This window comes from Oncorhynchus clarkii, chromosome 16 (assembly GCF_045791955.1).
Source record: "Oncorhynchus clarkii lewisi isolate Uvic-CL-2024 chromosome 16, UVic_Ocla_1.0, whole genome shotgun sequence".
Lineage (NCBI taxonomy): Eukaryota > Metazoa > Chordata > Actinopteri > Salmoniformes > Salmonidae > Oncorhynchus > Oncorhynchus clarkii.
The window spans coordinates 58,438,055-58,465,946 of NC_092162.1; the positions used below are offsets into that span (position 1 = coordinate 58,438,055).

At 44.0% G+C, this 27,892-nt stretch overlaps 3 protein-coding genes across 12 annotated transcripts; 2 read left to right on the plus strand and 1 right to left on the minus strand.

Moving 5' to 3' along the window:
• Positions 1–136: 136 nt before the first annotated feature.
• Positions 137–6,639, plus strand: LOC139368825 (glutaminyl-tRNA synthetase 1). The gene is made up of 23 exons (XM_071108221.1): positions 137–320; positions 893–1,043; positions 1,195–1,304; positions 1,497–1,572; positions 1,692–1,756; positions 1,866–1,919; positions 2,074–2,128; positions 2,284–2,355; positions 2,436–2,521; positions 2,659–2,745; positions 2,930–3,029; positions 3,169–3,247; positions 3,336–3,575; positions 3,664–3,756; positions 3,858–3,995; positions 4,400–4,487; positions 4,560–4,706; positions 4,785–4,886; positions 5,001–5,093; positions 5,308–5,438; positions 5,557–5,623; positions 5,755–5,880; positions 6,058–6,639. The coding sequence occupies exons 1-23, from the start codon at positions 210–212 to the stop codon at positions 6,106–6,108; spliced, it is 2,322 nt and encodes a 773-aa protein (XP_070964322.1). The 5' UTR covers positions 137–209; the 3' UTR covers positions 6,109–6,639.
• Positions 6,640–7,354: 715 nt separating this feature from the next.
• Positions 7,355–19,257, plus strand: LOC139368818 (transcriptional regulator QRICH1-like). Of its 6 annotated transcripts, none has more exons than XR_011627019.1 (13): positions 7,355–7,601; positions 8,808–9,108; positions 9,215–9,316; positions 9,449–9,598; positions 11,302–12,024; positions 12,197–12,362; positions 12,461–12,615; positions 12,717–12,831; positions 12,965–13,077; positions 13,154–13,305; positions 13,414–13,504; positions 14,451–16,180; positions 16,345–19,257. XR_011627019.1 is itself a non-coding variant. In XM_071108200.1 (12 exons), the coding sequence occupies exons 2-12, from the start codon at positions 8,851–8,853 to the stop codon at positions 14,626–14,628; spliced, it is 2,199 nt and encodes a 732-aa protein (XP_070964301.1). In that variant the 5' UTR covers positions 7,355–7,601; positions 8,808–8,850; the 3' UTR covers positions 14,629–17,384. The 6 variants fall into 6 exon arrangements, 4 of the variants coding, with proteins under 4 accessions (XP_070964301.1, XP_070964300.1, XP_070964303.1 ...); XR_011627018.1 differs by having other exon boundaries at positions 12,965–13,073; positions 16,345–18,255; XM_071108200.1 differs by having other exon boundaries at positions 12,965–13,073; positions 14,451–17,384.
• Positions 17,961–23,259, minus strand: LOC139368819 (receptor-type tyrosine-protein phosphatase V-like). Of its 5 annotated transcripts, none has more exons than XM_071108208.1 (11): positions 23,206–23,259; positions 22,325–22,494; positions 21,947–22,046; positions 21,532–21,622; positions 21,274–21,350; positions 21,049–21,183; positions 20,623–20,745; positions 20,262–20,422; positions 19,740–19,875; positions 19,289–19,356; positions 17,961–19,140 (listed from the first exon to the last, which is right to left on the minus strand). In XM_071108208.1, the coding sequence occupies exons 2-11, from the start codon at positions 22,327–22,329 to the stop codon at positions 18,891–18,893; spliced, it is 1,146 nt and encodes a 381-aa protein (XP_070964309.1). In that variant the 5' UTR covers positions 22,330–22,494; positions 23,206–23,259; the 3' UTR covers positions 17,961–18,890. The 5 variants fall into 5 exon arrangements, with proteins under 5 accessions (XP_070964309.1, XP_070964306.1, XP_070964307.1 ...); XM_071108207.1 differs by having other exon boundaries at positions 18,767–19,143; positions 23,117–23,232; XM_071108205.1 differs by having other exon boundaries at positions 18,764–19,143; positions 21,049–21,350.
• Between the last annotated feature and the right edge of the window lie 4,633 nt (positions 23,260–27,892).

The window sequence follows — 27,892 nt, forward strand, 5'->3', positions numbered from 1 at the left end:
GCCTCCTGATATCAACACAACCAACGATTGGCTCGTTGAGAGAGCGTAAAATAACGACTGCAACAAACACTATTCATGATTGGTCCAAAAGACGCGACATGATTGGTTCATATGACTGTCCTTTCATTCTTTCCGTGATTATGAAGTACCCCCGCCCCTCCAGACAAATGATTTTTTGCAACGTGTTTGGCTGGTGTAAATTGTAAAAGATGGCGGATCCGTTGACACTATTCACTTCTATCGGGCTAAGTGAGCAGAAAGCTAAGGAGACTTTGAAAAATGATGCCTTATGTTCTTCCCTAAAGGATGCTATTGCACAGGTATGACTTCAGAGATTGGGAAAAGTATTAAATCTTGGCAGCTCGGGCGTGGGTGTATATGACTTGTATTGACAGGATCATAATTCCTCTAACGTTAGCTAGTTTAGTAACGTTAGTCATTTCACTGACTCTTTTTGGCTGTGGCATTTATTTCAGTCAGACAAGTTCATCCTTTGATATGAGTCTGAGTGAATACATTCATTCAAACGTATTATTGACAAATCAAGAATAATAGTGACAAGAAAAGACCTGATAGTTCACTGTAAATTTTCACATACACATGTTATAGGCCTGCCCCTTTGAATTTTCTTTGGAGTCCTCTTTCTAGTGTACCCTGTCATTAGAACTCATCTTACCCTGACTTGCCCAGCTAAAAATAACCCAGATCTCCACTGTACTGCACTTGTTCTTGTAAGTAGCAATCCAGACTATTCAATTGACAGCTTTCCTGTCAGTTCATCTCCAGGTCTAGTTGACTCTAGGACTTGGTATTGGCCCAACACGGGTTTCAATAGTGTTAAGTGGTGTCGACATAAATAACACTATTTATTCCAACTGGTTGATTTCCACAGGCCCAGCGGGTGCTTGGGGCGGCAGGAGTGGACAAAGCGACAGGGACCCTCCTGTACACAATGACCTCTCGTCTTCGAGACCCCAAACGCCTGGGCTTCCTCACAGATCACATCGCTCAACGCAAGATCTGTACAGAGCTGCAACTGGCAGGTAGACAAACACACGTTTCCTGACATCACTGATTAATGTAGTTGACTGTATGTCATCAGCATTTTGTCTCGTGGCCATTTCTGTCTGCCTCTGTCTCTCTCTCTCTCTCTGACACACACAACACTTTGATTTTGGCTCCTCTCGCCTCTAGCTGCTTTGGAGTTTGTGAAGAGCCATCCCCAGGACCCTATCAACCAGCAGGAGTTTGAGTCTTTGTGTGGAGTGGGAGTGGTCATAACACCAGAGCAGATAGAAGACAAGGTGAGGACATGAGCTTATTTTGACCTGGAAAAACATCTGGCTTTAGCCCTAACTAGAGGGCTCAGAGATGTCCTGTTTACCCATAATGCTGCATGCAATGTTGTTATGTTGTAAACATAATCTCTGTCAAGTGATGATTATTAACAGTTGCTAGGTAGTCTGAGGGGTTTGACTAACAGTGGTATGTTACAGGTGGAAAAAGTGATCAAGAAGCACAAAGACCAGCTGCTGCAGGAGAGGTACCGTTTTAACATGGGACTGCTCATGGGTAAGAATACAGCCCTGATAGAATATTGATTACCTCCTCTGGGACTGGAGGAAATTAATATCTGTGTTGGTAAGGAGGAGAGGATGTCAGTCTCATTGAGAATGCCTCTGTCTTCACAGGGGAGGCTCGTGGTGGCCTGATGTGGGCTGATGGGAAGATGATCAAAAACGAGGTGGACATGCAGGTGTGTGTAACAATACATTTATGTTTGTCCTCTGAAGGCATTGTGTATATCAACATAGATATACTGTACCTCAGATGTGTGCTTATATTGTGACCTCGTTCCCTCTCAGGTCCTCCATCTCCTTGGCCCAAAGACAGAGGCTGACCTGGAGAAGAAACCCAAGGTAACATTTCACACAGCTCAACATAGCTGTCTATAAAATAAATGTGCAATCATATTTCACACGCAAAAGCGCAGATCATTTTACGAATGGATCAATCCATTATGTTACTGCATAATCACATAGGAGTTATTCATTTAGTAAATTCTATGTGCAGGCTCAGAAGGCTAAGGCTCCAGATGGTGAGGTGAAGGAGGAGCTCACAATGAATGGTAATGACCTGGGGACTCAAATCAAATCAAAATCAAATGTATTTATATAGGCCTTCATACATCAGCTGATATATCAAAGTGCTGTACAGAAACCCAGCCTAATAAAGCTGCTCTGGGTTAAGTGGTCAGGGGTGTTGACATACTTGTGTGTGTAGGGGAGTTAAAGATTGAGGGCAGATCGCTGATGGATGAGCTGAGAGGAGTGGCCTTGAATTTCCACAAACCAGGTGAGATGGAGAGACACTTCATCCATGACCAATTTAAGTATACTAGCTTGTAACCCCTGGCCCCTGACCTGTTTCTCCAGGAGAGAACTATAAAACAGAGGGCTATGTGGTCACTCCTAAAACCATGGACCTGTTGAAGCAGCATCTGGAGTTCACTGGAGGACAGGTATGGAGATAAGGGAATGTCACAGGTGGGATGACCAGAATGCATTTAAGGTTCATACTGCCTGCAGGTGGAACTGTTGATCACTCACTAAATGATCTCTCTCTTGGTTTTTCTCTCGCCTGTCTATATTACTGTAGATTCGAACTCGTTTCCCTCCAGAGCCCAACGGTATTCTTCACATTGGTCACGCCAAAGCCATCAACTTTAATTTTGGCTACGCTAAGGTATGGCCCTGACACACTCCACACACCAGCACCACTCTTAACCACTACCAGAAAGCTAAGTATAGCTTGGGCTACGTTTAGCTTATTGGTAAAGGCTAAGGGTTGATTTCATATGGGGTACTTGACAGAACCCAATTGTGTGTTGCCCTCTCTTCATATCTCCTTGTCCTCTCTCCCTCCTCAGGCTAACGATGGGATCTGCTACTTGAGGTATGATGACACTAACCCAGAAAAGGAAGAGGAGAAGTACTTCACTGCCATCAAAGACATGGTGGAGTGGCTGGGTGAGTGTCCGTTGTACAACTTTACCCTAACATCACAACAACACTGGCATGGCATCCAGAGAATGGTTTAGCACTGACTGGTAATGCCATGCCATAGTCAACCATAACACACTGCAACATCTGTATGTGTGTGTCTCAGGTTATAAGCCTTATGAAATCACTCACGCCTCCGACAACTTCCAGAGACTTTACGACCTGGCAGTGGACCTCATCCGTAGGTGGGTGACGCTATCTGTGTTTCTCTTTATTCTCATATGTGTGGAACAATTTGCATGTGTGTGTCTGTGTGTTTGCTCATCTCTCTAGGGGCCATGCCTACGTGTGTCACCAGCGGGGGGAGGAGCTGAAGGGTCACAACCCGCCCCCGTCGCCATGGCGAGAGCGTCCTGCTGAGGAGTCATTGGTGCTGTTTGACAGGATGAGGCGGGGCCTGTTCGCTGAGGGAGAGGCCACAGTCAGGATGAAGATAGTGATGGAGGACGGCAAGATGGACCCCGTGGCCTACAGGATCAAATACACAGCCCACCATCGCACTGGGGACGCATGGTAACACACACACACACACCACAGTGTTTCTTCTAACAGTTCAATATACTCATCACAGTTCTAACCCCTCCTGCCTTTTTCTTCACAGGTGTATCTATCCTACCTATGACTACACCCACTGTCTGTGTGACTCCATTGAAAACATCACCCACTCACTCTGCACCAAGGAGTTCCAGGCCAGGTATGCTGTGTGTTGTAGTTGTTTCTGGGTCAACTTTCCTTTTAAGTTGTTGGTTCTTTAGAACCTTTGATTCTCTTAATATGCTTGTGTGTGTCCTTCAGGCGGTCATCGTATTTCTGGCTGTGTAATGCTCTGGACGTGTACTGCCCTGTGCAGTGGGAATATGGCCGTCTGAACCTCACCTACACCGTGGTCTCCAAGAGGAAGATCATCAAACTGGTGGAGGAAGGAACTGTCAGGTCAGCATTACACACACGTACACAACTATTTGTTTCTATAGCCAAACTGTAGGCTTGGGCAATACACCATATACCAGGGTATTTTGAAACGGTATGATCCAGCTCAGGGCTCCATCTATACATTTGGTTTGCTAACTTGCTAGCTAAGTGGCTAGTTGTCAAGATCAAGCTTCTTGATTACAGCAGAGACATTAAATCTCCTCCTGGATCAAGATCCCTGTTGCTTAACTTGTTTTGGTTGTTATTAGCACCTTGCGTGCACATACGGTAATAGCGTATGATGGTATGAAAATCTGGATTTCTCCCAACCAAACTATTTGTTTCCAGAGCCAAACTACATTATTTGTGCCAAAGTAACTATCTGTGTGTGAGAGAGACTTCCACTGACGGTTTGTGTTTTGCAGGGACTGGGACGACCCTCGTCTCTTCACTCTAACTGCTCTGAGGAGGAGGGGCTTCCCATCTGAGGCCATCAACAACTTCTGTGCGAAGGTACGAGAGAGGGATAGGGAGATGGTGGAGTAAGCAATACTATTGTTTGAATGTTTTATTCCATCTTGCCAGGTTGGAGTGACTGTTGCCCAGGCAACGATGGAGCCCCACATGTTAGAGTCGTGTGTGAGGGATGTGCTGAATGACCACGCCCCCCGAGCCATGGCCGTCCTGGAGCCCCTCAAAGTCACCATCACCAACCTGCCTGAGGGCATACGGGTATGAAAACACTCACACAATCACTTTTGCTTCAAGGATTAGTGCGAATGCGAACCATTTATTTATCTCCTCTCCTAGAATGATGTCCGTGTGCCTGACTTCCCAGCCAATGAGTTCATGGGCAGCCATGTTGTTCCATTTACACGCACCATCTTCATCGAGCAGAGCGACTTTAGAGAGGTAGGTGACAAGTTGTGTGGGTCTTAGTGCGCATGCTCTCAATACAAGGTCTGTGTACTTTGTAAGTGTGTGTGTGTTAACCCTGCTGCTCTCACACACAATCTCCCTCTGCAGATGATGGAGAAGGGCTACAAGCGTCTGACCCCAGATCAGCCAGTAGGCCTGAGGCATGCTGGCTATGTCATATCTGTACAGAAGGTCATCAAGGTGAGATGCTTCTCTCAGATTGAAAGACTACAAAAAACAAAGAACCATGTTAAGACTATGAACCTACAAACATGCCTGTTTGTCCTGGCAGGATGTTAGTCTTCTTTCTGTCCCCCACACCTTCTGTCTTCTCCCTTTCCTCTCTGATTCTCTCACTTTGCTATTATCTTCTGCTTTCTTACTCTGTTTCTCCCTCGCTCTCCATCTCTCTCAGGATGCCCAGGGCAGGGTGGTGGAGTTGGATGTGCATTGCTGTAGTTCCAATGAGGCTGCAGAGAAACCTAAGGCCTTCATCCACTGGGTCAGCGAGCCCCAGAAGTGTGAAATCCGTCTATACGAAAGACTGTGAGTCACTGAAAAAGCTTTGCGTGTGTGTCTGAGAGAGACACGTCTGTAAATATATCTGTCTGCTAGGTGTGGAATGATTTCTCTCTCGCTGTCAATTTTTTTCCGTCTGTTACAGATTCCTTCACAAAAATCCTGAGGACCCGTCTGAGGTGCCCGGCGGCTTCCTAAGTGACATCAACCCTGTGAGTGTGTCTAAGTGTTACTGTCATGGACACACACAACCTCCGCACATACTGATTAAGGAAAGAAGACAAGGAGAGGATTCTTGAGTTGCACTCATGTCGAAATGTTTCCTATGTCCTCTGTCCCCCAGAACTCCCTGCAAGTGATTGACAGTGCCTTGGTGGACATCTCTGTGAGCAAGGCAAAAGTGTTTGATAAGTTCCAGTTTGAGAGAGTGGGCTACTTCGCACTGGACCCAGACAGCACAGCAGACAAGGTACGGTCCAGAAACTGAATAGTTGATTGACACAGGTGGCAAAAAGGAGTGAGAACTGGGGTGTTATTAAATTGTTTACTTTGAAATGTAGAATGTAATCTTATGAAGTTGGTGACCTAAGAGAAATTTCCATAGAGCATGAGCCAGAGGGTAACGGCAGCTTTCCTCTCCCTGCAGCTCGTCTTCAACAGAACGGTCACCCTCAAAGAGGATCCCGGGAAGATGTGATTGGGCGGAATGAGATCAAGCTGGACTGCCTGCTTCCCATGAGCCCTCAAACATGTCTGAATCCCAAATCAACCCCTGTCCCCTACACCTGACATGATTTAGATCTGAAAGTATCAATGGGTGTAAGCAATGCTCTGTCTTGATAGACCTCTGATAGGCTTGGACTTTTTGCCATATTGAATAGACCTATCCAATCCAGATCTACAGATGTGCTTAGGAGTCGATTTGAAATCCAGAATTGTGGTTTTCGGGCATCTTTCAGTTTAGCATTTGCACAGACTTGGAAACTGTCGCAAAGTACCTTCTTTTGAGGACCACAACTCATTTATAATTGGGGTAATAAGGGTCTTACTGTAAGTTTGTATGATGTAAACCCATCCTGTCAAGCTCTGAGTCCATAGTCAAACTTATCATCAAGCTTAGCTCTGCTGATCTCTCACAACATAGATGCTTACAAATGCAACATTTGGTGACACATTTGAGAGGAAACCATGAATAAAACCATGAAAAACAATTGTAAAGTAGATATTACAATGTGTCTGAGTCAGTGTTTACCTTGGGTTAATGTAGGTGTGTTTCTTAATCAACTTTAACAGTGAAAGTTAAATACAAAAATTAATTTTAAAAAGCAGTGAAAGGGATGACATCACTCACTCTCATACTTTGACACAATCCACTTAAAGTCACACTTGCATTGTGGGAGGAACACAGACCACTTTTTGAGGAAGTAGAGTGCATGCGAATTAACTCTTGCCTGCCCAGAGCTGTCCCAGCTCCACAAGAATAATTGGCACATTTCCTGTGGTCTCCCTTAAGAGAACTAGGCAAGATACCAGTTAGAAGCTCTTTAAGGTGGACTGGGACAGATGCTGTTTCTAAAACACAGTACCCACAGTCATTATTACCCTGCTGCCAGGGTTCTTCACTAAAATAATGTTACCTACCTACAGTGCTGAGCAAAGGTTATTTTCAAGTTTTTGGATGTGGAAAAGATTTAAATGGAAAGTGAGATTTATTGTAAGGTTGTTCCTCATGAGCAGCACACAGCCTCATGAACAATACATTTAATTCACACTTTAAAGCAATTAGATTGCTATTTAATCTTGAGTTATGCTTCATCTGGAAGCGTTTTTGTCACGAGGTTGTGATACGTGTGGCATGTTGCACTGCATGTCCCCTTTAAAATGACCGTCACATCAATTTATCGCGGAATCTGAAGAGGGCAATCTCGCGTTAGCAACACGCCGCAGTAGAACGCCATCTGATTGGACGAAAGGTTGTGCTGTTGTAAAATGGCGCCCAGTGAAATCTGACTGCAAAATAAAAGGAAAAATAATAAACAAAATAGCAAGAAACCGTGAAAAATCCAAGTCTAAAAGATCACTGAGACAATTTGTATCTCTCTTATGCACAAGAAAAACGCTGCTACTGGCTTGTGGAGCTGCATTTCTGGGCGGATAGAGAGTGGATTTGGTCGGCCTGGGAGAAGAGAGGTAACAGTAAAGGCAGGGAGGAGAGGAGCGAGCTATACTGTTACTGAATTTAACACGTTTTATACTGACGTTCTATTCGACACATTATCTATTTTGTGCTTTCATTAACATGGCGTATTTGATTTGCTCAAGACCTGCATATTCTGTTTGTTTAGTATGCCGGTAGGGAGGAAGGGACTCCACGGGAACGAGCAAAATACCGTAGTCCGCTAACGTCAGTTAGCTTGTAACGTTAACTAGCTACAGTAGATTTACAGCACCCGTATTTCGCCTTTAGCAACAGTAGTTAATTTACACTTGGCATTTGTTCAGTATCAATGACAATATGAACAATTACTTAATTCACACCCAGTCAAATGTGAGATTGTTTCATCTTCGTTCGGTGTTCTCGCAACCGACCTGCTCGAGCGAAGAACCAGGACAAGACCTACCTGGTGAGCGCACGCCCTGACCTCGACTGTCACTGAACAGTTTTCATTGTTCCGACTTCCGAGTGGATTATTTAATTCCTCTGAGTTGATACAACGCTTTTGCAGCACCCCCCGAATCCCGATACCCCATGCTAGCAGAATTAACATTTAGCTTCTGTCAGATGTAAACATTCCTGCCTTCAACCTCTCATAGTCCTGTCCGGACAAAACGGAGTCTAAGGCCACCTAATACCGATTGGTAGTGATTGAACGGCCACAAAAGTTACCCCCTTGTCTGTCAGCAAATATTATTTTCCTAAAACGTTAATTTCCGTCCAAAATTAAAGCTATTTTTTTTGTGACAGAACTGTAGTGTACCACAACCCTATTTACATATTCATTGTAACTTATATTCATTGTAACCTTTGTCTAAATATGTGAAAACGGCACGTTTCTATGATCTGTGATAAAAACATAAGGTCCTAAAAAATGCTTCTCTGACATCACAGGGTAGGATTAAAAGTAAGAAACTGATTTTCAAAACCTGCAACGATATATTTTTCTTGCTCCCCACATCAACTTATATCTCAGTTTGAAAATCAGTTGTTTTTTTTAAATGTTTTGGCATTTGATGTTTTCGGGTAGAACTTTTTAACTTGATTTATTTCTATAATATGTAGAAATGTGCTTTTTTTTTTGCATATTTTGGAGTTGCCCTTTAAGCCTTCATGACAGTAAGTAGATTACTGCAGGTTTAAGGTAAATAACTGACGTGTCTTGTCTATGACAAACACAGGCACCCCATCCTATCCTCTGTAGAAGAGTAGCGTTGGGCTGTGATGAATAACATGGAGGGTTCGGGGGGCTCGTTTGAGGATCTGGTGAGGCTGAAGGCCCGCAGTGTCCCCCAGCATCGGATGAAGGAGTTCCTGGAGTCCCTGGCCAACAAGGGCCCTGAGGCACTGCAGGAGTTCAATCATCAGAGCGGTGCTACCGCCACAACCACTACCACCACTACGGTGTACCAGCAGGGAGCAAACTGCATATACACAGACAACACCGAGGTGGCTGGGTCACTGCTGGAACTGGCCTGTCCGGTAAGAGACAGAGTGAGGAAAAGAGAATGTCGAGTTTGTGAAAGACGAGATGGATTTGGTGACATGATCCATATTATAATAAAACCACCCTGTGCTCTACCTTCAGCAACAGCAGGTACAGGGGTCCCAGCAACAGGTGATGGCAGCACAGCAGCAGCTCTCACCAAATATGACCACAGCCATGCACCAAGGCCAAGACATAATACAGGTATAATCATCTACTATTTTTGTCTTTCTCACTCTCTCGCTCTGTCCCTGCCACTCTTCTAAAAATGAGTGCCAATTATTGCTGAGAGCCTATGACTATCCTGGTTAACTGAAATGTATATGTCTCCTGTAGGTGCAGATCGGGGGGCAACATCAGGGCCAAGTGGTTGGGGTGGGGGGCCAGGTGCTGCAGCTGCCCTCCTCCTCCAATCAACAGCTACAGGGGGTCACCACAGCCCAGCTAATACAGTCCGGGGACCTCACAGAAGAACAGCACCAACAGGTAAACACACATTCCAGTTGGTGTACACATATACTTTACGGATAATGTACAGTGCCTTGCGAAAGTATTCGGCCCCCTTGAACTTTGCGACCTTTTGCCACATTTCAGGCTTCAAACATAAAGATATAAAACTGTATTTTTTTGTGAAGAATCAACAACAAGTGGGACACATTCATGAAGTGGAACGACATTTATTGGATATTTCAAACTTTTTTAACAAATCAAAAACTGAAAAATTGGGCGTGCAAAATTATTCAGCCCCCTTAAGTTAATACTTTGTAGCGCCACCTTTTGCTGTGATTACAGCTGTAAGTCGCTTGGGGTATGTCTCTATCAGTTTTGCACATCGAGAGACTGACATTTTTTCCCATTCCTCCTTGCAAAACAGCTCGAGCTCAGTGAGGTTGGATGGAGAGCATTTGTGAACAGCAGTTTTCAGTTCTTTCCACAGATTCTCGATTGGATTCAGGTCTGGACTTTGACTTGGCCATTCTAACACCTGGATATGTTTATTTTTGAACCATTCCATTGTAGATTTTGCTTTATGTTTTGGAGCATTGTCTTGTTGGAAGACAAATCTCCGTCCCAGTCTCAGGTCTTTTGCAGACTCCATCAGGTTTTCTTCCAGAATGGTCCTGTATTTGGCTCCATCCATCTTCCCATCAATTTTAACCATCTTCCCTGTCCCTGCTGAAGAAAAGCAGGCCCAAACCATGATGCTGCCACCACCATGTTTGACAGTGGGTATGGTGTGTTCAGGGTGATGAGCTGTGTTGCTTTTACGCCAAACATAACGTTTTGCATTGTTGCCAAAAAGTTCAATTTTGGTTTCATCTGACCAGAGCACCTTCTTCCACATGTTTGGTGTGTCTCCCAGGTGGCTTGTGGCAAACTTTAAACGACACATTTTATGGATATCTTTAAGAAATGGCTTTCTTCTTGCCACTCTTCCATAAAGGCCAGATTTGTGCAATATACGACTGATTGTTGTCCTATGGACAGAGTCTCCCACCTCAGCTGTAGATCTCTGCAGTTCATCCAGAGTGATCATGGGCCTCTTGGCTGCATCTCTGATCAGTCTTCTCCTTGTATGAGCTGAAAGTTTAGAGGGACGGCCAGGTCTTGGTAGATTTGCAGTGGTCTGATACTCCTTCCATTTCAATATTATCGCTTGCACAGTGCTCCTTGGGATGTTTAAAGCTTGGGAAATATTTTTGTATCCAAATCCGGCTTTAAACTTCTTCACAACAGTATCTCGGACCTGCCTGGTGTGTTCCTTGTTCTTCATGATGCTCTCTGCGCTTTTAACGGACCTCTGAGATTATCACAGTGCAGGTGCATTTATACGGAGACTTGATTACACACAGGTGGATTGTATTTATCATCATTAGTCATTTAGGTCAACATTGGATCATTCAGAGATCCTCACTGAACTTCTGGAGAGAGTTTGCTGCACTGAAAGTAAAGGGGCTGAATAATTTTGCACGCCCAATTTTTCAGTTTTTGATTTGTTAAAAAAGTTTGAAATATCCTATAAATGTCGTTCCACTTCATGATTGTGTCCCACTTGTTGTTGATTGTTCACAAAAAAATACAGTTTTATATCTTTATGTTTGAAGCCTGAAATGTGGCAAAAGGTCTCAACGTTCAAGGGGGCCGAATACTTTCGCAAGGCACTGTATTTTAACATCTCTCTCTCACAGCTGCAGGCCCAGTTGATGGCAGCGGTGGCGGGTGGTCAACAGATCCAGATACAGACGGTGGGAGCTCTCTCCCCCTCCCAGCAGCAGGGCTCTCCCCGGGGAAACACCATCCAGACCACCTCCCCCCTCCAGCCAGCCAAGAAGCGTAAGGTGGACATGCCCATCACAGTGTCCTACGCCCTGCCTGGTCAGCAGCTGGCCACTGTGCTAGCAATCCCCCAGGGTCAGGGACAGCAGCAGAGCTACGTATCTCTGAGGCCAGACGTGTTGACTGTAGATAGCAGCCACCTGTACAGTGCTACAGGTACCATCACCAGCCCCACTGGAGAGACCTGGACCATCCCAGTCTACTCTGCCCCGCCAGGGTCACGTGATCAGGGCGGTGTCACACACATCGCCATCCCCCAGGAAGCATACAGCGCTGTGCAGGTTGGTGGGGGGACTACAACGACAATGGCACACACTACGCCAACGCAAGTTACGATCGGCTCGAGTCATGCAGTTTCCACGATGACGGGGTCGTCGGTGGGTCATGAAGAAGTGCAATACCAGACAGTGGCGGCCAACTCTCTATTCCCGGCCCAGTTCATGCACGGGAACATCCACATCCCTGTGGCAGTGCAAGGGTACGGCAACACCACGCAGTCGCTCATCTGGGACCCCCAGCAGCAGGTGCTGCACACACAGGGAGGGGTGCAGGTCCAGGACACACAGCAACTACAGGTCACTTTATTCAGTAGCTACAGATTATAATTCTACAAGCCCCAAACATCTATATCAAGATTGATATAATTTATAATCCTGATTTAATTTCTGTTTAGAGGTCTTAACTTGAATGACCTGGTCTCTTGCTGCATTTGTTTTGCATACTGATAGCCCTGGTGTGTCTGCGCAGGGTCAGACCATGGCAGTAGCAGAGATGGAGGGCCAGGGGCATACAGAGATGATGCTTCCCTGTTCTCTGAAGCCTGAGGAGGGGCTTGACGTGTGGAAGCTCTGGGCCCAGAGGAAGAACGCTGAGCTGGACAAGGACGAGATCAACAAACTAGCTCCCATTGGCCGTAAGTACACTCACACTCACCTTTTTTTGTCGGACAGTATGTCTACCCCCTCGCTAGCCAGCTCCCCATTGACTGTTTATACTTGTGTGTGTCTGTAGGCCGGCAGGCACTGAGGTTCCAGGAGGACCTGGTGTCGTGTGCGGTTGCTGAGCTCAGTGTGGGTCTGTCTCACATGTGCCAGGAGGCCCGAGGGCTGGAGGGAGAGACTTATGGGGCTGACGTTCTCTATTACGTCTTCCTCTGCATACAGAAGGTGCCCCACACACACACAGGAATATAGTAACTATAATGGAAGCTACTGCATATTTTCTAACTATCTTTTTACTCTCTTGTCTTTCCTGTCTTTCTCTGTAGTATCTGGTTGATAATGGTCGTGTGGATGACGTGTTTTCAGACCCATACTACGGGCGCTTCTCCCAGTGTCTGCATCGGATACTGGAGCCATGGAGGCCAAGCGTCCATCCACTAGGTAAGAACAGAAATCGGTATAGTCCATTAGAGCCCAACCATACACATTGTACATATCACCTGTATGAATTAGTGATGAATAAAACATGTCAGGTGTTTCATGTTTTTTGCTGTTTTATCACTTCCTGGCCCAGGTTACCTCATCGCCAGTCAGGTGACAGAGGAGATGCTGTGGGAGTGTAAACAGCTGGGTGCCCATTCCCCTGCAACGCTACTGACTACGCTGATGTTCTTCAACACCAAGTGAGTAAGTTACACACATATACACACACACACACACACACACAAAATGCATGTATCTAACACCTGTTTGTCCCCCCTAGGTACTTCCAGCTGAAGACTGTGGAGCAGCATCTGAAGCTGGCCTTCTCCAAGGTCCTGAGACACACCAGGAAGAGCCCCAACAACCCCAAAGACAAGTGCACCAGCATCCGCTACCTGAAGCCTGTTGGCCAGCACCAGATAGGACAGAAAGGTGAGTGGTCACCCAGCCCCAGGACAGGAGAACCAGGGGTCAAATACTGTACATGGCTCTTTGTGACATGCAGAAACTTGGTGGTAACCTTTAACCCCTCTCCCGTAGTGACAGATGACATGTATGCAGAGCAGTTGGAGCACCCAGAGAACCCTCTGCGCTGCCCCATCAAACTCTACGACTTCTACCTCTTCAAATGGTGAGTTGAGGGACAATGAGTAAGGGTGTGAAGGAAACAGTTGAAGGGTACATAATGCCTCTGAATCTAGCCTGATATTTGTAGAACACTAATATACAACTAGGGGTGTGAACGTTAAATTTTTTTTAAACTAAATTTTATCATTAACATTAAGAAAATCCCTAACGAATGAAATTTAAATCACAATTCAGTTATCACAAAACTACCAATAACCGGTCCCGATCATCGTCGTAATGGGATTTATTCGATTTTTTTTTTACCTACCTAACGCAACAATGCTGTGACGTTAAAAGGGGATATGCGTCTTTTAAATTATTTGTGACGGATATAAAGTGCTCCGCACGTAATCGTCCTTAACAGTTGGAAAAGAAAGTGCTGATTACAGAAATGATTGCAGCCATTGCCAATGACCTATTTGAGTTGTAATTTGCTAAATGCAAGCACCATTTGAGCCATGACTCGCACTGCTGAAACAGGTGCATCTTTCTCATCAATATCACTGTTTGACATTTACTCCCGTTTCAACATGGTGTTATTTACTTTATAATGGGAGTTGGGGCATAAATTTAGCAGCATTAGAATGCAAAAATTCTTCTCCTTTTAATCAGTAGATGGAAGGCCCTAAAAATTGTCAAGATTCCAGCCACGCAAGTCAGACTTCTCTCTGCTACCGCACGGCAAACAGTGCCGATGCACCATTTCTGGTGCAACAGGACAGTGAACAGCGTCTATCCCCAAGCCTTAAGACTGCTAAATAGTTAACCAAATAGCTACCCGGACTATTGCGGTAGAACTTCATTGCCCCTAGCAGTCATACCACGCAGTAGGATTTCCCATTATATTTTAGAATGGAAAACTGATAAATGGCAGTTAACATGGACTTTTTTTTCCATTTGTCACATAATACTAACCTCTCTCTCTCTCTCTCTCTCCTTCTCTCTCTCAGTCCACAGAGTGCTAAAGGCCGCAACGACGCCTTCTACCTGAACCCTGAACCCGTGGTGGCGCCCAACAGCCCCCTGTGGTACTCCACCCAGCCAATCAACAGAGAGCAGATGGAGCACATCCTCGCTCGCTGCCTTATCGTGAGAGAGATCCAGGAAGCTGTTGCCAACATACACTAGCAGGACTGGAGGAGGGGAAAGACCATTGACTTAAACATCGCATCATTATGGCGTCGGTGAGAGCATGGGCAGGGTCATTGAGGCCATCTCTATTTTGAAGTAGTACATTTTCTTCTTCTTCTTCTATGAGTTGGCAAACGAACTGAAAGGGTTCCTACTGCCACCCGGAGTGTGGTGTTTGAACAGTATAAAGCCAAGGTTGTAAAGCGATTTACTGCCAACTGCAGTTATGGAATGTTTATTCACGAGTAGGCCTATAATTCATTGGTCCATCCCTCCTGACGGCTCAAAAATAATTATAACTTCACACATTATCCAAGGGATTGTGATAATTTTCTGGTAAAAACATTAGTTTGCTCCCCTTATCTTAATTTGCTCCGTGGCAAGGTGGCCAAGTGTAGGGTCGTCACTAGTTAACACAGCCACAAAGTCATAAACCCTTTCTATTTCAACATGATCTTAAAATCTGATTTTAAACCCAACTCTCACCTTAACCACACTGCTAACCTTAGCCTATCCTTACGGTAAAAAAATAAGCTACTTTTTGTTTTCATGAATTTGTATGTATGATATAGCCAATGTTGACTTTGTGACTGTTTTTATCTAGTGGAAACTCAAGTGTAGGCTACAGAGAAAAGCTGTTTGTTTCTCAGATGACTCTCGATTAGGAAGAACTTTGCAGCAGGTGTTTCTGATTTAATAAATATTGCCATGTTGGTGGGCGATAACATTTAAATAAAGCCCAGCCCCGAAGTGAAACAGGGTGAAAATAATTTGCACGTCACCTCATAGAAAAAGGCATGTAAGCCTCATGGAAACGTCCGAAGTTACACATTTGGATTTGTCACTTCAAGCCCAAATATCATACTTTGACTAAAACGATGATTTATTGATTCACATCGTTGTGCAACGTCATGGGTAAGCTCTGGCAATTGTCTTTCACCCCGAAAAAGTGGATTTCTATTGGTGTGGGCGTTTTAAATGTATGTATATGTTAATTGTCTGTGTATAGCAGGATTTCCCAACCCTCTCCTCGGGGACGAACAAATGTTTCAGATTTTTGTTGTAGCCTTAAACTGGCACACCTGATTCAATTAGTCTGCTAATCATCAACTCCTTGACTAATTTAATCAGTTGTACGAGTTTCTGGCTAAAATCAAAAGTTGAAACTTCTGGTGGTCCCTGAGAAGAGGATTGGGAAGTACTAGTGTATAGCGCATGCAGTGTACAAAACATTAGCAACACCTTCCTAATATTGAGTGGCATTCTACAGGGATGCTGGCCCATGTTGACTCCAATGCTTTTGTCAAGTTGGCTAGATTTCCTTGATACACATGGGAAACTGTTGAGCATGGAAAAACCCAGCAGCGTTGCAGATCTTGACACATTCAAACTCATGTGCCTGGCACCATACTGCCCTACACTGTTCAAAGGCACTAAAATCTGTTGTTTTGCCCAATGACCCTCAAATGGCACACAATCCATGTCTTAAGGCTTATAAATCCTTCGTTAACCTGTCTGTTTCTACACTGATTTGAAGTGGACGTAACAGGTGACATCAATAAGGGATCCTAGCTGTCACCTGGATTCACCTGGTCAGTCTGTCATGGTCTGCCCCTAGGCCTGACCCTCACTGGCACACAATCCATGTCTTAAGGCTTATAAATCCTTCGTTAACCTGTCTGTTTCTACACTGATTTGAAGTGGACGTAACAGGTGACATCAATAAGGGATCCTAGCTGTCACCTGGATTCACCTGGTCAGTCTGTCATGGAAAGAGCGGGTGTTCCTAAAGTTTTGTACACTGCGCATCCCAAGATGCATACTTAACTTTCATCCATACAGAGAATACCGCTTGCGAGCCTTAGGTTGCGTTTACACAGACAGCCCAATTAGATTATATACAATATAAATTTTTTCACTAATAGTTTTTTTGACCGACCAGATCAGCTCTTTTGCCAATTATTGGGCAGAACATCAGAATAGGGCTGCCTTTGTAAACTCGGCCTTAGATACAACCTTTCCATCAAATATTTTTGCCAAAGGAAGTAGTTGCAGGTTAATGCGTCATGAGTCTTGTCCTGTTGGCTAACTTTGTTTTCCCCTTAGATAGGCCAACTGCAGTCAAAATTGGCTATATTGTCATAATTCAATTTTTTGGGGTCTAATTTGAGTGTTGTGGTTAGGTTTAAAATCAGATGTTATGCCTTTGTGGTTGTGCCAGCGAGTAACCACTGCAGAGCTGCATCCAGAACAAGATTCATTATGAAAAACTAACCTGTGATTTTTTTTTTCTTTTTTTTTCTCCATTTAAGCATTACTGTTGTAATTATTTTCTGTTCACCAACAGACTGAGGGATATGCATTTCTCCTGTTTTATTCTGTAAAATACATGTTTTTTTTATGTTGCTGTTAACTAGACACTGCTGCTTCTTTGTCATTGTCATGAGTACCCTCTCTTTGTTGCATTTCCTCTTTCTTAATAGTTTTCCTGATCTCATTGTTGCCCAGCTGTGAACAGGTGTGTGTGTGTATATATGGACTCACCTGCAAGTTCACAACCAGGATGGGCTTTACTCTTTTGTTTTCCTCTCCTTCTCTGTGTGATACTGGACTGAACAGACCTGTGATGACCTTACTGAACTGTCTGAAGGCACAGTGAACTGACTGAATGGTGCTCGGGCTGTTGTGGCCCCTAATGGATTATGGCAGGCAGTGAATGAAAGTGTTCCACATAAACTTGTCATAAGAACAGACTTTTTCTTTCTGTTAAATGTTTTGCTACGTTGTGAGCTTCTGAATGCGACCCAGGCTTACAGTCATTGTTGACTATTAAACCACTTTCTTACATGGACCTCATCCATAGAGCAAGATGGAGGACTCCTCTTTGCATCTGTGCCATTATGACAATATCCATTTTGAAATAGTCCATTTTCTTTACTCATCCCTCCTGATGACTGGGTAGGACATGACTCCAACAGAGTCAATAGCCAATGAAGTTGGAGGTCCCACCCAGTTGACTACATTAAAATGGTGGAAGCTCTCAATGATTCTGCCTATGCTAATACAGCCTGTTAGCCCCTAGGTCTTTTGTTATTCTCTGACCTCAATACAGTGCATTACAGCCTGCAGCTACCGTAGGAGGGAGTCTAACAGCATTAATAGTACTTGATAAAGTAGTACACTTGGTAGCATGTGTATTATACGTCATAGAACCAGGAGTTTTCCCTGGCCAGGATATAGGGTCTGATAACTCCTGGCTCTAATTACAGTGGCCTGAGCAGGAAAAACTCCTGGCCCCAGTGTACTGTTCATGATGAATGAAACAGATGTGGGTTTTCATCTACTGTTCTGTTTATTTTCTATATTTCAAGGTCTACTTTATGTTATGTCAGAGCCTTATGGAGAATGACAGTGCCTCTGCGATTTTCAAACATTACCTTTCGTGCAGTGATTCACCACGTGTTTGTGTTTTTCTCTGGAGATAACGTGAACAATAGTGCTTAGTTTCTGCACAAAGTAGTTTAATGTTTTTCATATCATTTTCCTAATGTAAATCAAGGGTCTAAATTGTGGTAGAGGCTGTTTTTCACCGAGAAGATAAACAAGCAGTGAGAGACACATGTAGCAATGTTGTACTACATCGTACAAATCTTGTTCCAGCACACTACTATGCATTTCAACATTGCTGCAACCTTATACATAGGGACAATCTTGGTTTTGCAGTCAGGCATTCATGAGAATAGATGCGTCTCAGCACCATTTGTGATCAAGTACATATCTCCCCCATTACCTCAGGCCTTAGTTCTTCATGATTGGTAATCCAGTCTGGAGGAACAGGTTCAACCGGAGAGGCATGTTCCTCCGTATGTCTGCCGGACTGATCCAGGAAGTAGATGGATCCGTTGTTGCGGCTGCCTCCTTTGTGTGTTTTGTCACACACACATACAGTAATCTCATAGGGCAAGTCCCCTTCCCACTCAGTCAAAGGCCTTGTTATATGTAATCACACAACGTACAGTAGTCCCTAGGTCGGGACATCTTCCCTCAACCCCAGGTGTGTTGGAGAGGTATAAATCAGCCCATTCCCACTTGGCAAAGTTTGGATGTGTGGTTTCACTTGTAGATACATGTTTGTGTGTACTATTGTTTGTTCAAACGGAGTTAGCCCCTCCAGGTGTGTGACTGAGTGAAGATGAGGGTGTGGCTATAGATTGGTGTGTAAATGCGGATTAAGGTGTTGGGTGCGTGCATTTGTGCGATTAGTCCTCAGTGTGTTTTTGTGGATTAATATGAATAGAGGGGGGCAGCAGTCTTCTTAGCAAGTTCCTAGGGTTGAGCAGCTGTTGCACGGAGCTCTGGGTTTGTGGTTGGGTTTGGACTGGATGGGGTGTGTGCTGTTGCCGCCTGCGCCTCCCCCTCGACGGGTTTCCCTGACCTGATCGCCCTGAGGTGGTGAGGGGGTGATCCTGCCCCCGATCAACATGAGCAGGGCCAGCATGACTCTGTACTCTGCTGAGATATTGAGAGTTCTGATAGCCAGCGGAATCAAATAGCACAGTGTAATATGATACTGTCTGTTTCAATAGGCATTGTTACCATCTGAAACATTAACATTTGCAAAAAAGATAATACTTGAGTGTTTGCTTTGTGTTCTCACCTTAGAGGTCCCACACTCCCTCCACTCAGCCAGTGCATTAGACACTGATGAACCAGTATATACTGCTCCTGGGTACATTCAGTGAGGGAACACAACATTGAGAACATTCTGCAGCTAATGAAGATGACATGAACATTGTGATAAGCTGAGCTCTTGACCTGGGGGGGTCTTAGACTAACTTGCCAGCAGAGAGGAGCCTTCAGCTGCCCTATCCTTTTCTGAGGGGTTATATAGCCTCACATTGTACTAGTAGGTCATCAGGAACCATTATCACAACTTAATAAATGGGGAGGCTAGAGACAAACTACTTTCAATGCAGCATCAAAAGAAGTTTGTCTCCAGGCCTTCAGTGTAACAAGGATCCTAATGAATCACTGTCCTGGGGCAGGGTTTCTATCCCAACACAACTGATTCAGCTAATCATCAATATTCTCAGTAGTTGTGGACTGACCAGGTTCTGGACCATCATGACTCTGTGCCGTCTCAGGTCCTGCACGGCGGCTCTAACATCAGGCATGATGCCACGCACACACAGCTGCATCAGCCATAGCAGAGCGACAAACGTCCCAGACCGCCCCACACCTGCACTGAGAGAGATACCAGCAGCATTTAAGAGGTGTAATCGGCACAGAGAGATACAAACAGCATTTAAAAAGAGGTGTAATCGGCACACATACTTTATATAGAGATATTGTCTCAACTGAGATTCATACACACAGATATCTGCAAATATTAAGGAACCACCACAATGACTATGATTGAAATGTGACTCTGGCATTCAGCTATTTTCAGTTAATAAACAAAAAAAGACAGTGCTGCACACTGTATACTTGCAAATGTATTTTTTTTTAAATGTTTCTGTCACAGAAATATCAAGGCCAAAAATCTAAGTAGAGGTTAATAAATAATGACACAGAAAACAAAAAGTGTGAGACAGTTTGCAAGCTAGGTGAGTTTGGGTGAGAGGTCATACCTGCAGTGTACCACTGCAGGCCCCAGAAGGGGTAGAGTGTCCAGATGCTGCCTCACATACTCAGTGAAAGCACAGAGAGAGGAGAGGTCATTGGGTACACCCTGGTCTGGCCAGGCAGCGTAGTAGTAGTGTGTTACTGTCCTCTCTACGGGAAAACCGTGCTGAAACGACACACACTATCAGCACAACCACACTACCAGAACAACCACACACACACACACACCAGACAAACTCACTATCTACCACTCAGACACACAATTCATCTTGGAAATAGCCTACATCTGTTGACCAGTGGCTGAAACTAATAGTCTTTGTTGCAATAAAATAGGACAACTAGGAAATGACAGGACCTAGGCCTCACCTGTCGTAAGTGAATGGTGGTGATGAAATAATCTGGACGCCGTTTACGAGACACTGTGGTAACCTGGACCATTCCGTACGACACCGTCCCTTGCTCCATTGGCCAGTACTCATCACACAGCACCTGGAGAAACACGGTCAACACGTTGTCTAACTAATAAAAAGTATAGACACTACTGTGTGCACAGCAGGAAATGTGACACTATGACAACTCTGTGCAGCACCCACATCAACAGGGGCAAGAATATGCTTACGAAGACTTTTCCATAACTTCATGGGTGGCAACGAGGCCAATATAAAACCAGAAGAACTATGCAAGTTTACGGGTCAAACTTGATGCTGTGAATGTAGTCAACATGTTACCCATGAACGTTTAATACATTTGAGAATTGTTCAGTGTCCCATCACCATCAAATCCCTCACTCACCATGTCCTTCTGTTTCAGGGCGGTCACCATGACGATGATCCTAACGTTCTGCTCCCATACCATCCTCCAGAAGTCAGCGATAGTGCTGCGCAAAGGACCCTGGGTACAAATGAAGTCTCGCTCCGTACATCCACCCTGAGGAGCAGACAGACAGACCGCAGACTTGATGAATGAATGAATAGACAGACAGACATACAGCGACAGACGGACAGACAGAGTACTCACAGGGACATAACTAGCGTTGATATAATCTGAGTGTAGCTGGGAGTCTAGCAGGGACAGCCTCACTCGACTGTGGTCATCTGAAACCACAGGGACCATTAATCAAAGTGATCAGAAAATGGGAAGCATTACCACACATGGGATAGATGTGAAGATAATGTTTGTGCTTAGATACAGCAGGTCATATTATCATGGTAATAAACTATTACTCAGAGGTAGCATGTGGTGGTGCCCTGATATGGTATGTACCATAATACTCACAAGGCAGTATGTAGGGGTATCTGTTCTTCTCTCTGTTGGCCTCCAGGTTTCCAGCCCTGGTAGTGAACTCTTTACCAACATCATTCAGCTCCTGAACAATGAAAAAACAGCAACTGAAGGGACACTATGAAAGTGGGACTTTACTGCCACAGCAGACACTGCACAAAGTCTCCAAGGCTCAATAGTCAACTCCAGTCCTCCAGGACCCCCAACAGTACACATTTTTGTTGTAGCCTTGGACAAACTCACCTGATTCAACTCATTGAGGGCTTGATGATTAGTTAACAAGTTGAATCAGGTGTCCTTGTCTGGGGCTACAACAAAAATGTGTGTTGGGGATACTGGAGTTTGGAAACACTTCTGGATTACAGAGCCAGGGTATTACTCAATAGACGACTGGTTGAGATTGGTTTACCTCAAACTTCTGCCAGAAACCACTGTTGTCCTTGGCAGCGAGTGATTGACAGCGCAGATGGAATTCCTGTAGTATATGTGCCCGTGAGAACATCCGTACCCTATATGTAAATATGGCAACAATACTCAGTCAATCAACACTCTTTAAACAACTCTTTAAATTGAGCTCCAATTTTACTCAGTGGCATTTTTCCAAGTGACTACACCCAGAATGTTTTTAATGCCATCATTCCATTAGACTTGAGGAAGCAACAATAGGCTAAAACAGTTCTAACAGCATTCAATCAGCCAATCAATAGTTACTTTTCTCTTCAATACCATTTCAACAAAGACTCAAGTTATTCAATCCAGTCACTCAATGACATTCAAAGTTCCTCACCTCATGTTTTGTTACAGGTGCAGAGATTAGGCTTTAAGCTTCCTCTGGTAACCAATAACAGGAGTATGTAGCGTAGAGGGGTTCAGACTTGTGGGGTTTTGTTGCGTAGTTGTAGAACAACAGACCAGATGATTGCAGTGCCCAATCCTGGATGAGAGGCTTCTGCATCACTGATCATGTGGAAGAAATAGCAAAGCCTCTGTGATTACTATGCCTTGGTCAAAATGGTTTAAAAAAAAGTGTAACTTGAATGTAGAACTAAACTGAAGTTACTGACCCTTCCCTCGCTAGTTAGAGGAATTTGGCTCACCAAAAAGACCATGTCACACCAAACACAAACACACAACAAATACTTTCATAAAAACATACAAATATACAGATGTGCATTAATATAGAAAACAAATGTTGGGCGGCACCGGAAGTCTAACATTCTTACACAAGATGGTTTGAATTTGTTCAAGGAGCTCGAAGGCAGTAAGAATGTCTCATATTACACCATTTTAATATATATATATATATATATATATATATATATATATATATATATATATATATATATAATTAACACTATAGAACAAAGTCAAATATAGCCTGCAGAATAAGGTTGCAGAATCAACTGCTAGCACCCAAAACATTTTCTGTTGAACACTGTCTGACACAAACAAAAGACGCATTCATCACCAACCTGAGAACACTAGAAAAACCTACACCAACAGGTCTACAACACAAAACAAGTGTACAGCCCAGAAGGGGTGAGCAACACCAACGTATTATTTCTTATTTTACTATTACCTTTGTAAGTGTTCCTTTAAGTAAGAGTTTAGAGAGCAACCAGGGGCTCCCTTCCCTTCGATGTGTTCTATCTTGTCAAGTTACCTTGCCCCAGTTATCCGAACCACCACATTTTCTTTCTCTCTCGCTCTCTCTCTGAAAGTGGCAGGGAGAGAGGGGTGGGTTGAGACAGAGACTAAAGGGGCGGAGAGAAAGAAACAAATACTTAAGGAAGGTATGTGGCCGTGGATAATGTGTTTATTTGATATTCTTTAAGACGATGTATTGTAATACTGCCACATTTAATCCCACTCGTTGCTCATGAATGGTACCTATAAAATGTAATAATACTTCAAATCCTGCTAGGTAACCTGTCTGTACCACTCCTACACAGTAGACTTGAAAAACAGATACCACTGGTCTTAGCAATATCCTTATTAATTATATACTTATATCACTTATACAAATACTAAAACAACTTCTAAGAATTCTTACAAGAAAGACATTATGTATTGCTGCTGTGAAATGCAGTTAATTTTAGTTTCATATGGGGAACATTGTTTATTGAGACCATGAATAGAAGGAGAGGGTCATTAGTCCATAGAATTAGCATTCATTCTAGAAATCAAAATTCTAGGTAGTCAAGGTTACAGCATCCCAATGATTTTCAATTGTGCATCTCATTCTAGTAGAGAAAGTGACCATGGCATGACTAGATACAATTAAGACATTTATAATTGTATCTTTAGGCAAGTCAGTTAAGAACAAATTCTTATTTACAATGACGGCCTAGGAACGGGGGGTAGAAGGACAGATTTGTACCTTGTCAGCTCAGGGATTTGATCATGCAACCTTTCAATCGAAAGGTTAGTCCAACTAGTCCAACGCTCTAACCACTAGGCTACGCTGCCACCCCAATGAGTGCCTAATGATAATTTCCCCAAGGTTTGTTGGTGGTTTCTGCTTATAACCCGTGCTCTTCCAACCTCGAGCTCATAATGGATCACGAGAAAAAGAGCAAAAGGTCATACAAGCCACAGCCTTGCGGAGGTATTGAGTTACCGGTATACCTAGGATTATTGCAATGACCTATTTCCTCATGGTTTGACAAGGATGTCCAATACAATCAAAAGCATTCAAGATAAATGTTAATGATTTGTGTTTGATATGTCAGTAGTTACCAGTGTTAACAGGAATCTTGAATGTCTCAAATTGAACAAACTGAAGATGGTAAAAATGTCAGTAGTGAATGTCAGCAGGTACACTGCATTACCAAAAGTATATGGAACAACTGCTTGTCGAACATCTCATTCCAAAATCATGTGCATTAATATGGAGTTAGTCCCCCCTTTGCTGCTATAACAGCCTCCACTCTTCTGGGAAGGCTTCTACTAGATGTTGGAACATTGTTGCGGGGACTTGCTTCCATTCAACCACAAGAGCATTAGTGAGGTCGGGAACTGATGTTGGACAATTAGGCCTGGCTCGCAGTCGGCATTCCAATTTAGCCCAAAGGTGTTCGATGGGGTTGAGGTCAGGGCTCTGTGCAGGCCAGTCAAGTTCTTCCACACCGATTTTGACAATCCTTTTCTGTTTGGACCTCGCTTTGTTCACAGGGGCATTATCATGCTTAACAGGAAAGGGCCTTTCCCAAACTATTGCCACAAAGTTGGAAACACAGAATCATCTAAAATGTATGGTGTAGCGTTAAGATTTCCTTTCACTGGAACTAAGTGGCCTAGCCCAAACCATGAAACACAGTCCCATACCATCATTCCTCCTCCACCAAACTTTACAGTTGGCACTATGCATTGGGGCAGGTAGTGTTCTCCTGGCATCCACCAAACCGAGATTCATCTGTCAGACTGCCAGATGGTGAAGAGTGATTCATCACTCCAGAGAACGTGTTTCCACTGCTCCAGGGTCCAATAGCAGCGAGCTTTACACCACTCCAGTCGACACTTGGCATTGTGCATTGTGATCTTAGGCTTGTGTGCGGCTGCTCGGCCATGGAAACACATTTTATGAAGCTCCTGACGAACAGTTATTGCGCTGATGTTGCTTCCAGAGGCAGTTAGTGAGTGTTACAACCGAGGACAGACAAGTTGTATGCGTTACGTGCTTCAGTACTCGGCTGTCCCGTTCTGTGAGCTTGTGCGGCCAATCACTTCGCAGCTGAGCTGTTGTTGCTCCTAGACTTTCCACTTCACAATAACAGCACTTACAGTTGACCGGGGCAGCTCTAGCAGTGCAGAAATGTGACAAACTGACTTGTTGGAAAGGTGGCATCCTAGGATGGTGCCACATTGAAAGTCACTGAGCTCTTCAGTAAGGCCATTCCATTGCCAATGTTTGTCTATGGAGATTGCATGACCGTGTGCTCGATTTATATACACCTGTCAGCATTAAGTGTGGCTAAAATAGCCAAATCCACTCATTTGAAGGGGTGTCCACATACTTTTGTATATACAGTGTATCTCCCCTATTGCATCATAGTATAGTAAGTGCTGTGCACAGAAATCGAGACTTTGTGAGGTGTTTTTTTTTCTTCGCCTTTATTTAACCAGGTAGGCCAGTTGTGAACAAGTTCTCATTTACAACTGTAACCTGCGAATAGCTATGTTCTTCCAGCCTCAGTTACAAATTAAGTCAAATAGGTAGATTCAACAGTGCCAACAATGTCAAAGAAACACACTGATTAATAATCAGATTAATAACCATTTATTACACTCAACATTGCATCATCAGACAAATTATCTACAGTAAGAGCTCACAGTGTGTTACATGTTGCAACAGGTTGACTCATAACAACACTTGTGTTCCACTGCCTAGAGAGCATTAAGGGCAGTGAGGAAAAGTAGAGGTCCTCTGGGGAAGGGGCCATCCTCCCAACCTGCCCAGAAGATAATATATGTCATTTAGCAGACGTTTTTATCCAAAGCGATTTACAGTCACGCATGCATATACAGTTGAAGTCGGAAGTTTACATACACTTAGGTTGTAGTCATTATCATTACAACTCGTTTTTCAACCACTCCACACATTTCTAGATATCAAACTATAGTTTTGGCAAGTCGGTTAGGACATCTACTTTGTGCATGACACTAGAAATTAATCCAACAACAGTTTACAGACAGATTACTTCACTGTCTCATAATTCCAGTGGGTCAGAAATGTACATACACAAAGTTGACTGTGCCTTTAAACAAAAAATTATGACATGGCTTTAGAAGCTTCTGATAGGCTAATTGACATAATTTGTGTCAATTGGAGGTGTACCTGTGGATGTATTTTAAGGCCTACCTTCAAACTGCCTCTTTGTTTGACATCATGGGAAAATGAAAAGAAATCAGCCAAGACTTCGGAAAAAATTGTGTAGACCTCCACAAGTCTACTTCATCCTTGGGAGCAATTTCCAAACGCCTGAAGGTATCACATTCATCTGTACAAACACTTGTACGCAAGTATAAACACCATGGGACCACGCAGCCATCATACCGCTCAGGAAGGAGACGCGTTCTGTCTCCTAGAGATGAATGTACTTTGGTGCGAAAAGTGCAAATCAATCCCAGAACAACAACAAAGGACCTTGTGAAGATGCTGGAGGAAACAAGTACAAAGTATCTATATCCACAGTAAAAACGAGTCCTATATCGACATAACCTGACAGGCCGCTCAGCAAAGAAGAAGCCACTACTCCAAAACCGCCATAAAAAAGCCAGACAATGGTTTGCAACTGCACATGAGGACGAAGATCGTACTTCTAGGAGAAATATCCTTTGGTCTGATGAAACAAATATAGAACTGTTTGGCCATAATGACCATCGTTATGTTTGGAGGAAAAAGGGGAGGCTTGCAAATAAATCATTCTCTCTACTATTATTCTGACATGTCACATTCTTAAAATAAAGTGGTGATCCTAACTGACCTAAAACAGGGAATTTGTACTAGGATTAAATGTCAGGAATTGTGAAAAACTGAGTTTAAATGTATTTGGCTAAGGTGTATGTAAACTTCCGACTTCAACTGTAAATAGTTATCGTTCTCTCAATCTGTGAACACACACAACCTCTTTTATTACTGCGCACTTACCCTGACTTTTTATTGTCTTCTGGCTTACTTTCCACCATTTCCTCCTTCTGCTGCACCTGACTGTCTTTCTCCTCCTTCGCTTGATTATTGTAGTGTCTGATATCTAGATGTCCAGGTTGTTAAAGGTGTACATACGGTCTCTTATACTTCCGCCTCATAAACATAATCTTGTTTCCTAACTACGTTTCAGTTATAGTTTCACAAACATATTCCCTTTACATAACTCAACTCCATTTATCATCAAGTCCGCATCATCACCCACCTGTTGGGCCTCTCCTGCCTCTCCCTGGAGGAGCTTCCTGCCGGCTGCTGTCAGGTGGGTGATGGGGGCCAGACGGGAGCTGCGGCGGAAATGGAGGTACTCTGGCTGTGATGCTGTACTAACCAGCGGAGAAAGGCCGGTCCGGGCAGACAGTGACATCTGGACTGTTCTCCTTCCGTGGAGGTCCTGGAGAATGTTGTTGATCATGATGTCCCACAGAATCCCTATCTTGTCCAGTATCTCCTCAATATGTCTCTGATAGACCAACTCCAAGCCTTAAAGCAGGCCCTAAACGTCTTCTGGTCCTGGGCTTCCCTATTTCTGTTCTGCTCAAAGTCGTTCTTCATATCTCGCTCAATATCAGCCATCATCAAGCACATCTGCATCTTCACCTCCTTCTGTAGCCGTGGTGCCAGGATAACACCCTCGCCCTCAACGTGATC

Coding starts and splice junctions, on each gene's coding strand:
- LOC139368825 (XM_071108221.1), top strand. CDS start 210: ATGGCGGATCCGTTGACACTATTCACTTCTATCGGGCTAAGTGAGCAG. Junction 1,573..1,691: donor TAACATGGGACTGCTCATGG/GTAAGAATACAG, acceptor CTGTCTTCACAG/GGGAGGCTCGTGGTGGCCTG. Junction 5,624..5,754: donor TCCTAAGTGACATCAACCCT/GTGAGTGTGTCT, acceptor TCTGTCCCCCAG/AACTCCCTGCAAGTGATTGA.
- LOC139368818 (XM_071108199.1), top strand. CDS start 8,851: ATGAATAACATGGAGGGTTCGGGGGGCTCGTTTGAGGATCTGGTGAGG. Junction 12,616..12,716: donor TCTTCCTCTGCATACAGAAG/GTGCCCCACACA, acceptor CTTTCTCTGTAG/TATCTGGTTGATAATGGTCG. Junction 12,831..12,957: donor GGCCAAGCGTCCATCCACTA/GGTAAGAACAGA, acceptor TTATCACTTCCT/GGCCCAGGTTACCTCATCGC.
- LOC139368819 (XM_071108205.1), bottom strand. Junction 21,351..21,531: donor ATACCCCTACATACTGCCTT/GTGAGTATTATG, acceptor CTGTGGTTTCAG/ATGACCACAGTCGAGTGAGG. Junction 19,357..19,739: donor TCATGATGGTCCAGAACCTG/GTCAGTCCACAA, acceptor GAATGTACCCAG/GAGCAGTATATACTGGTTCA.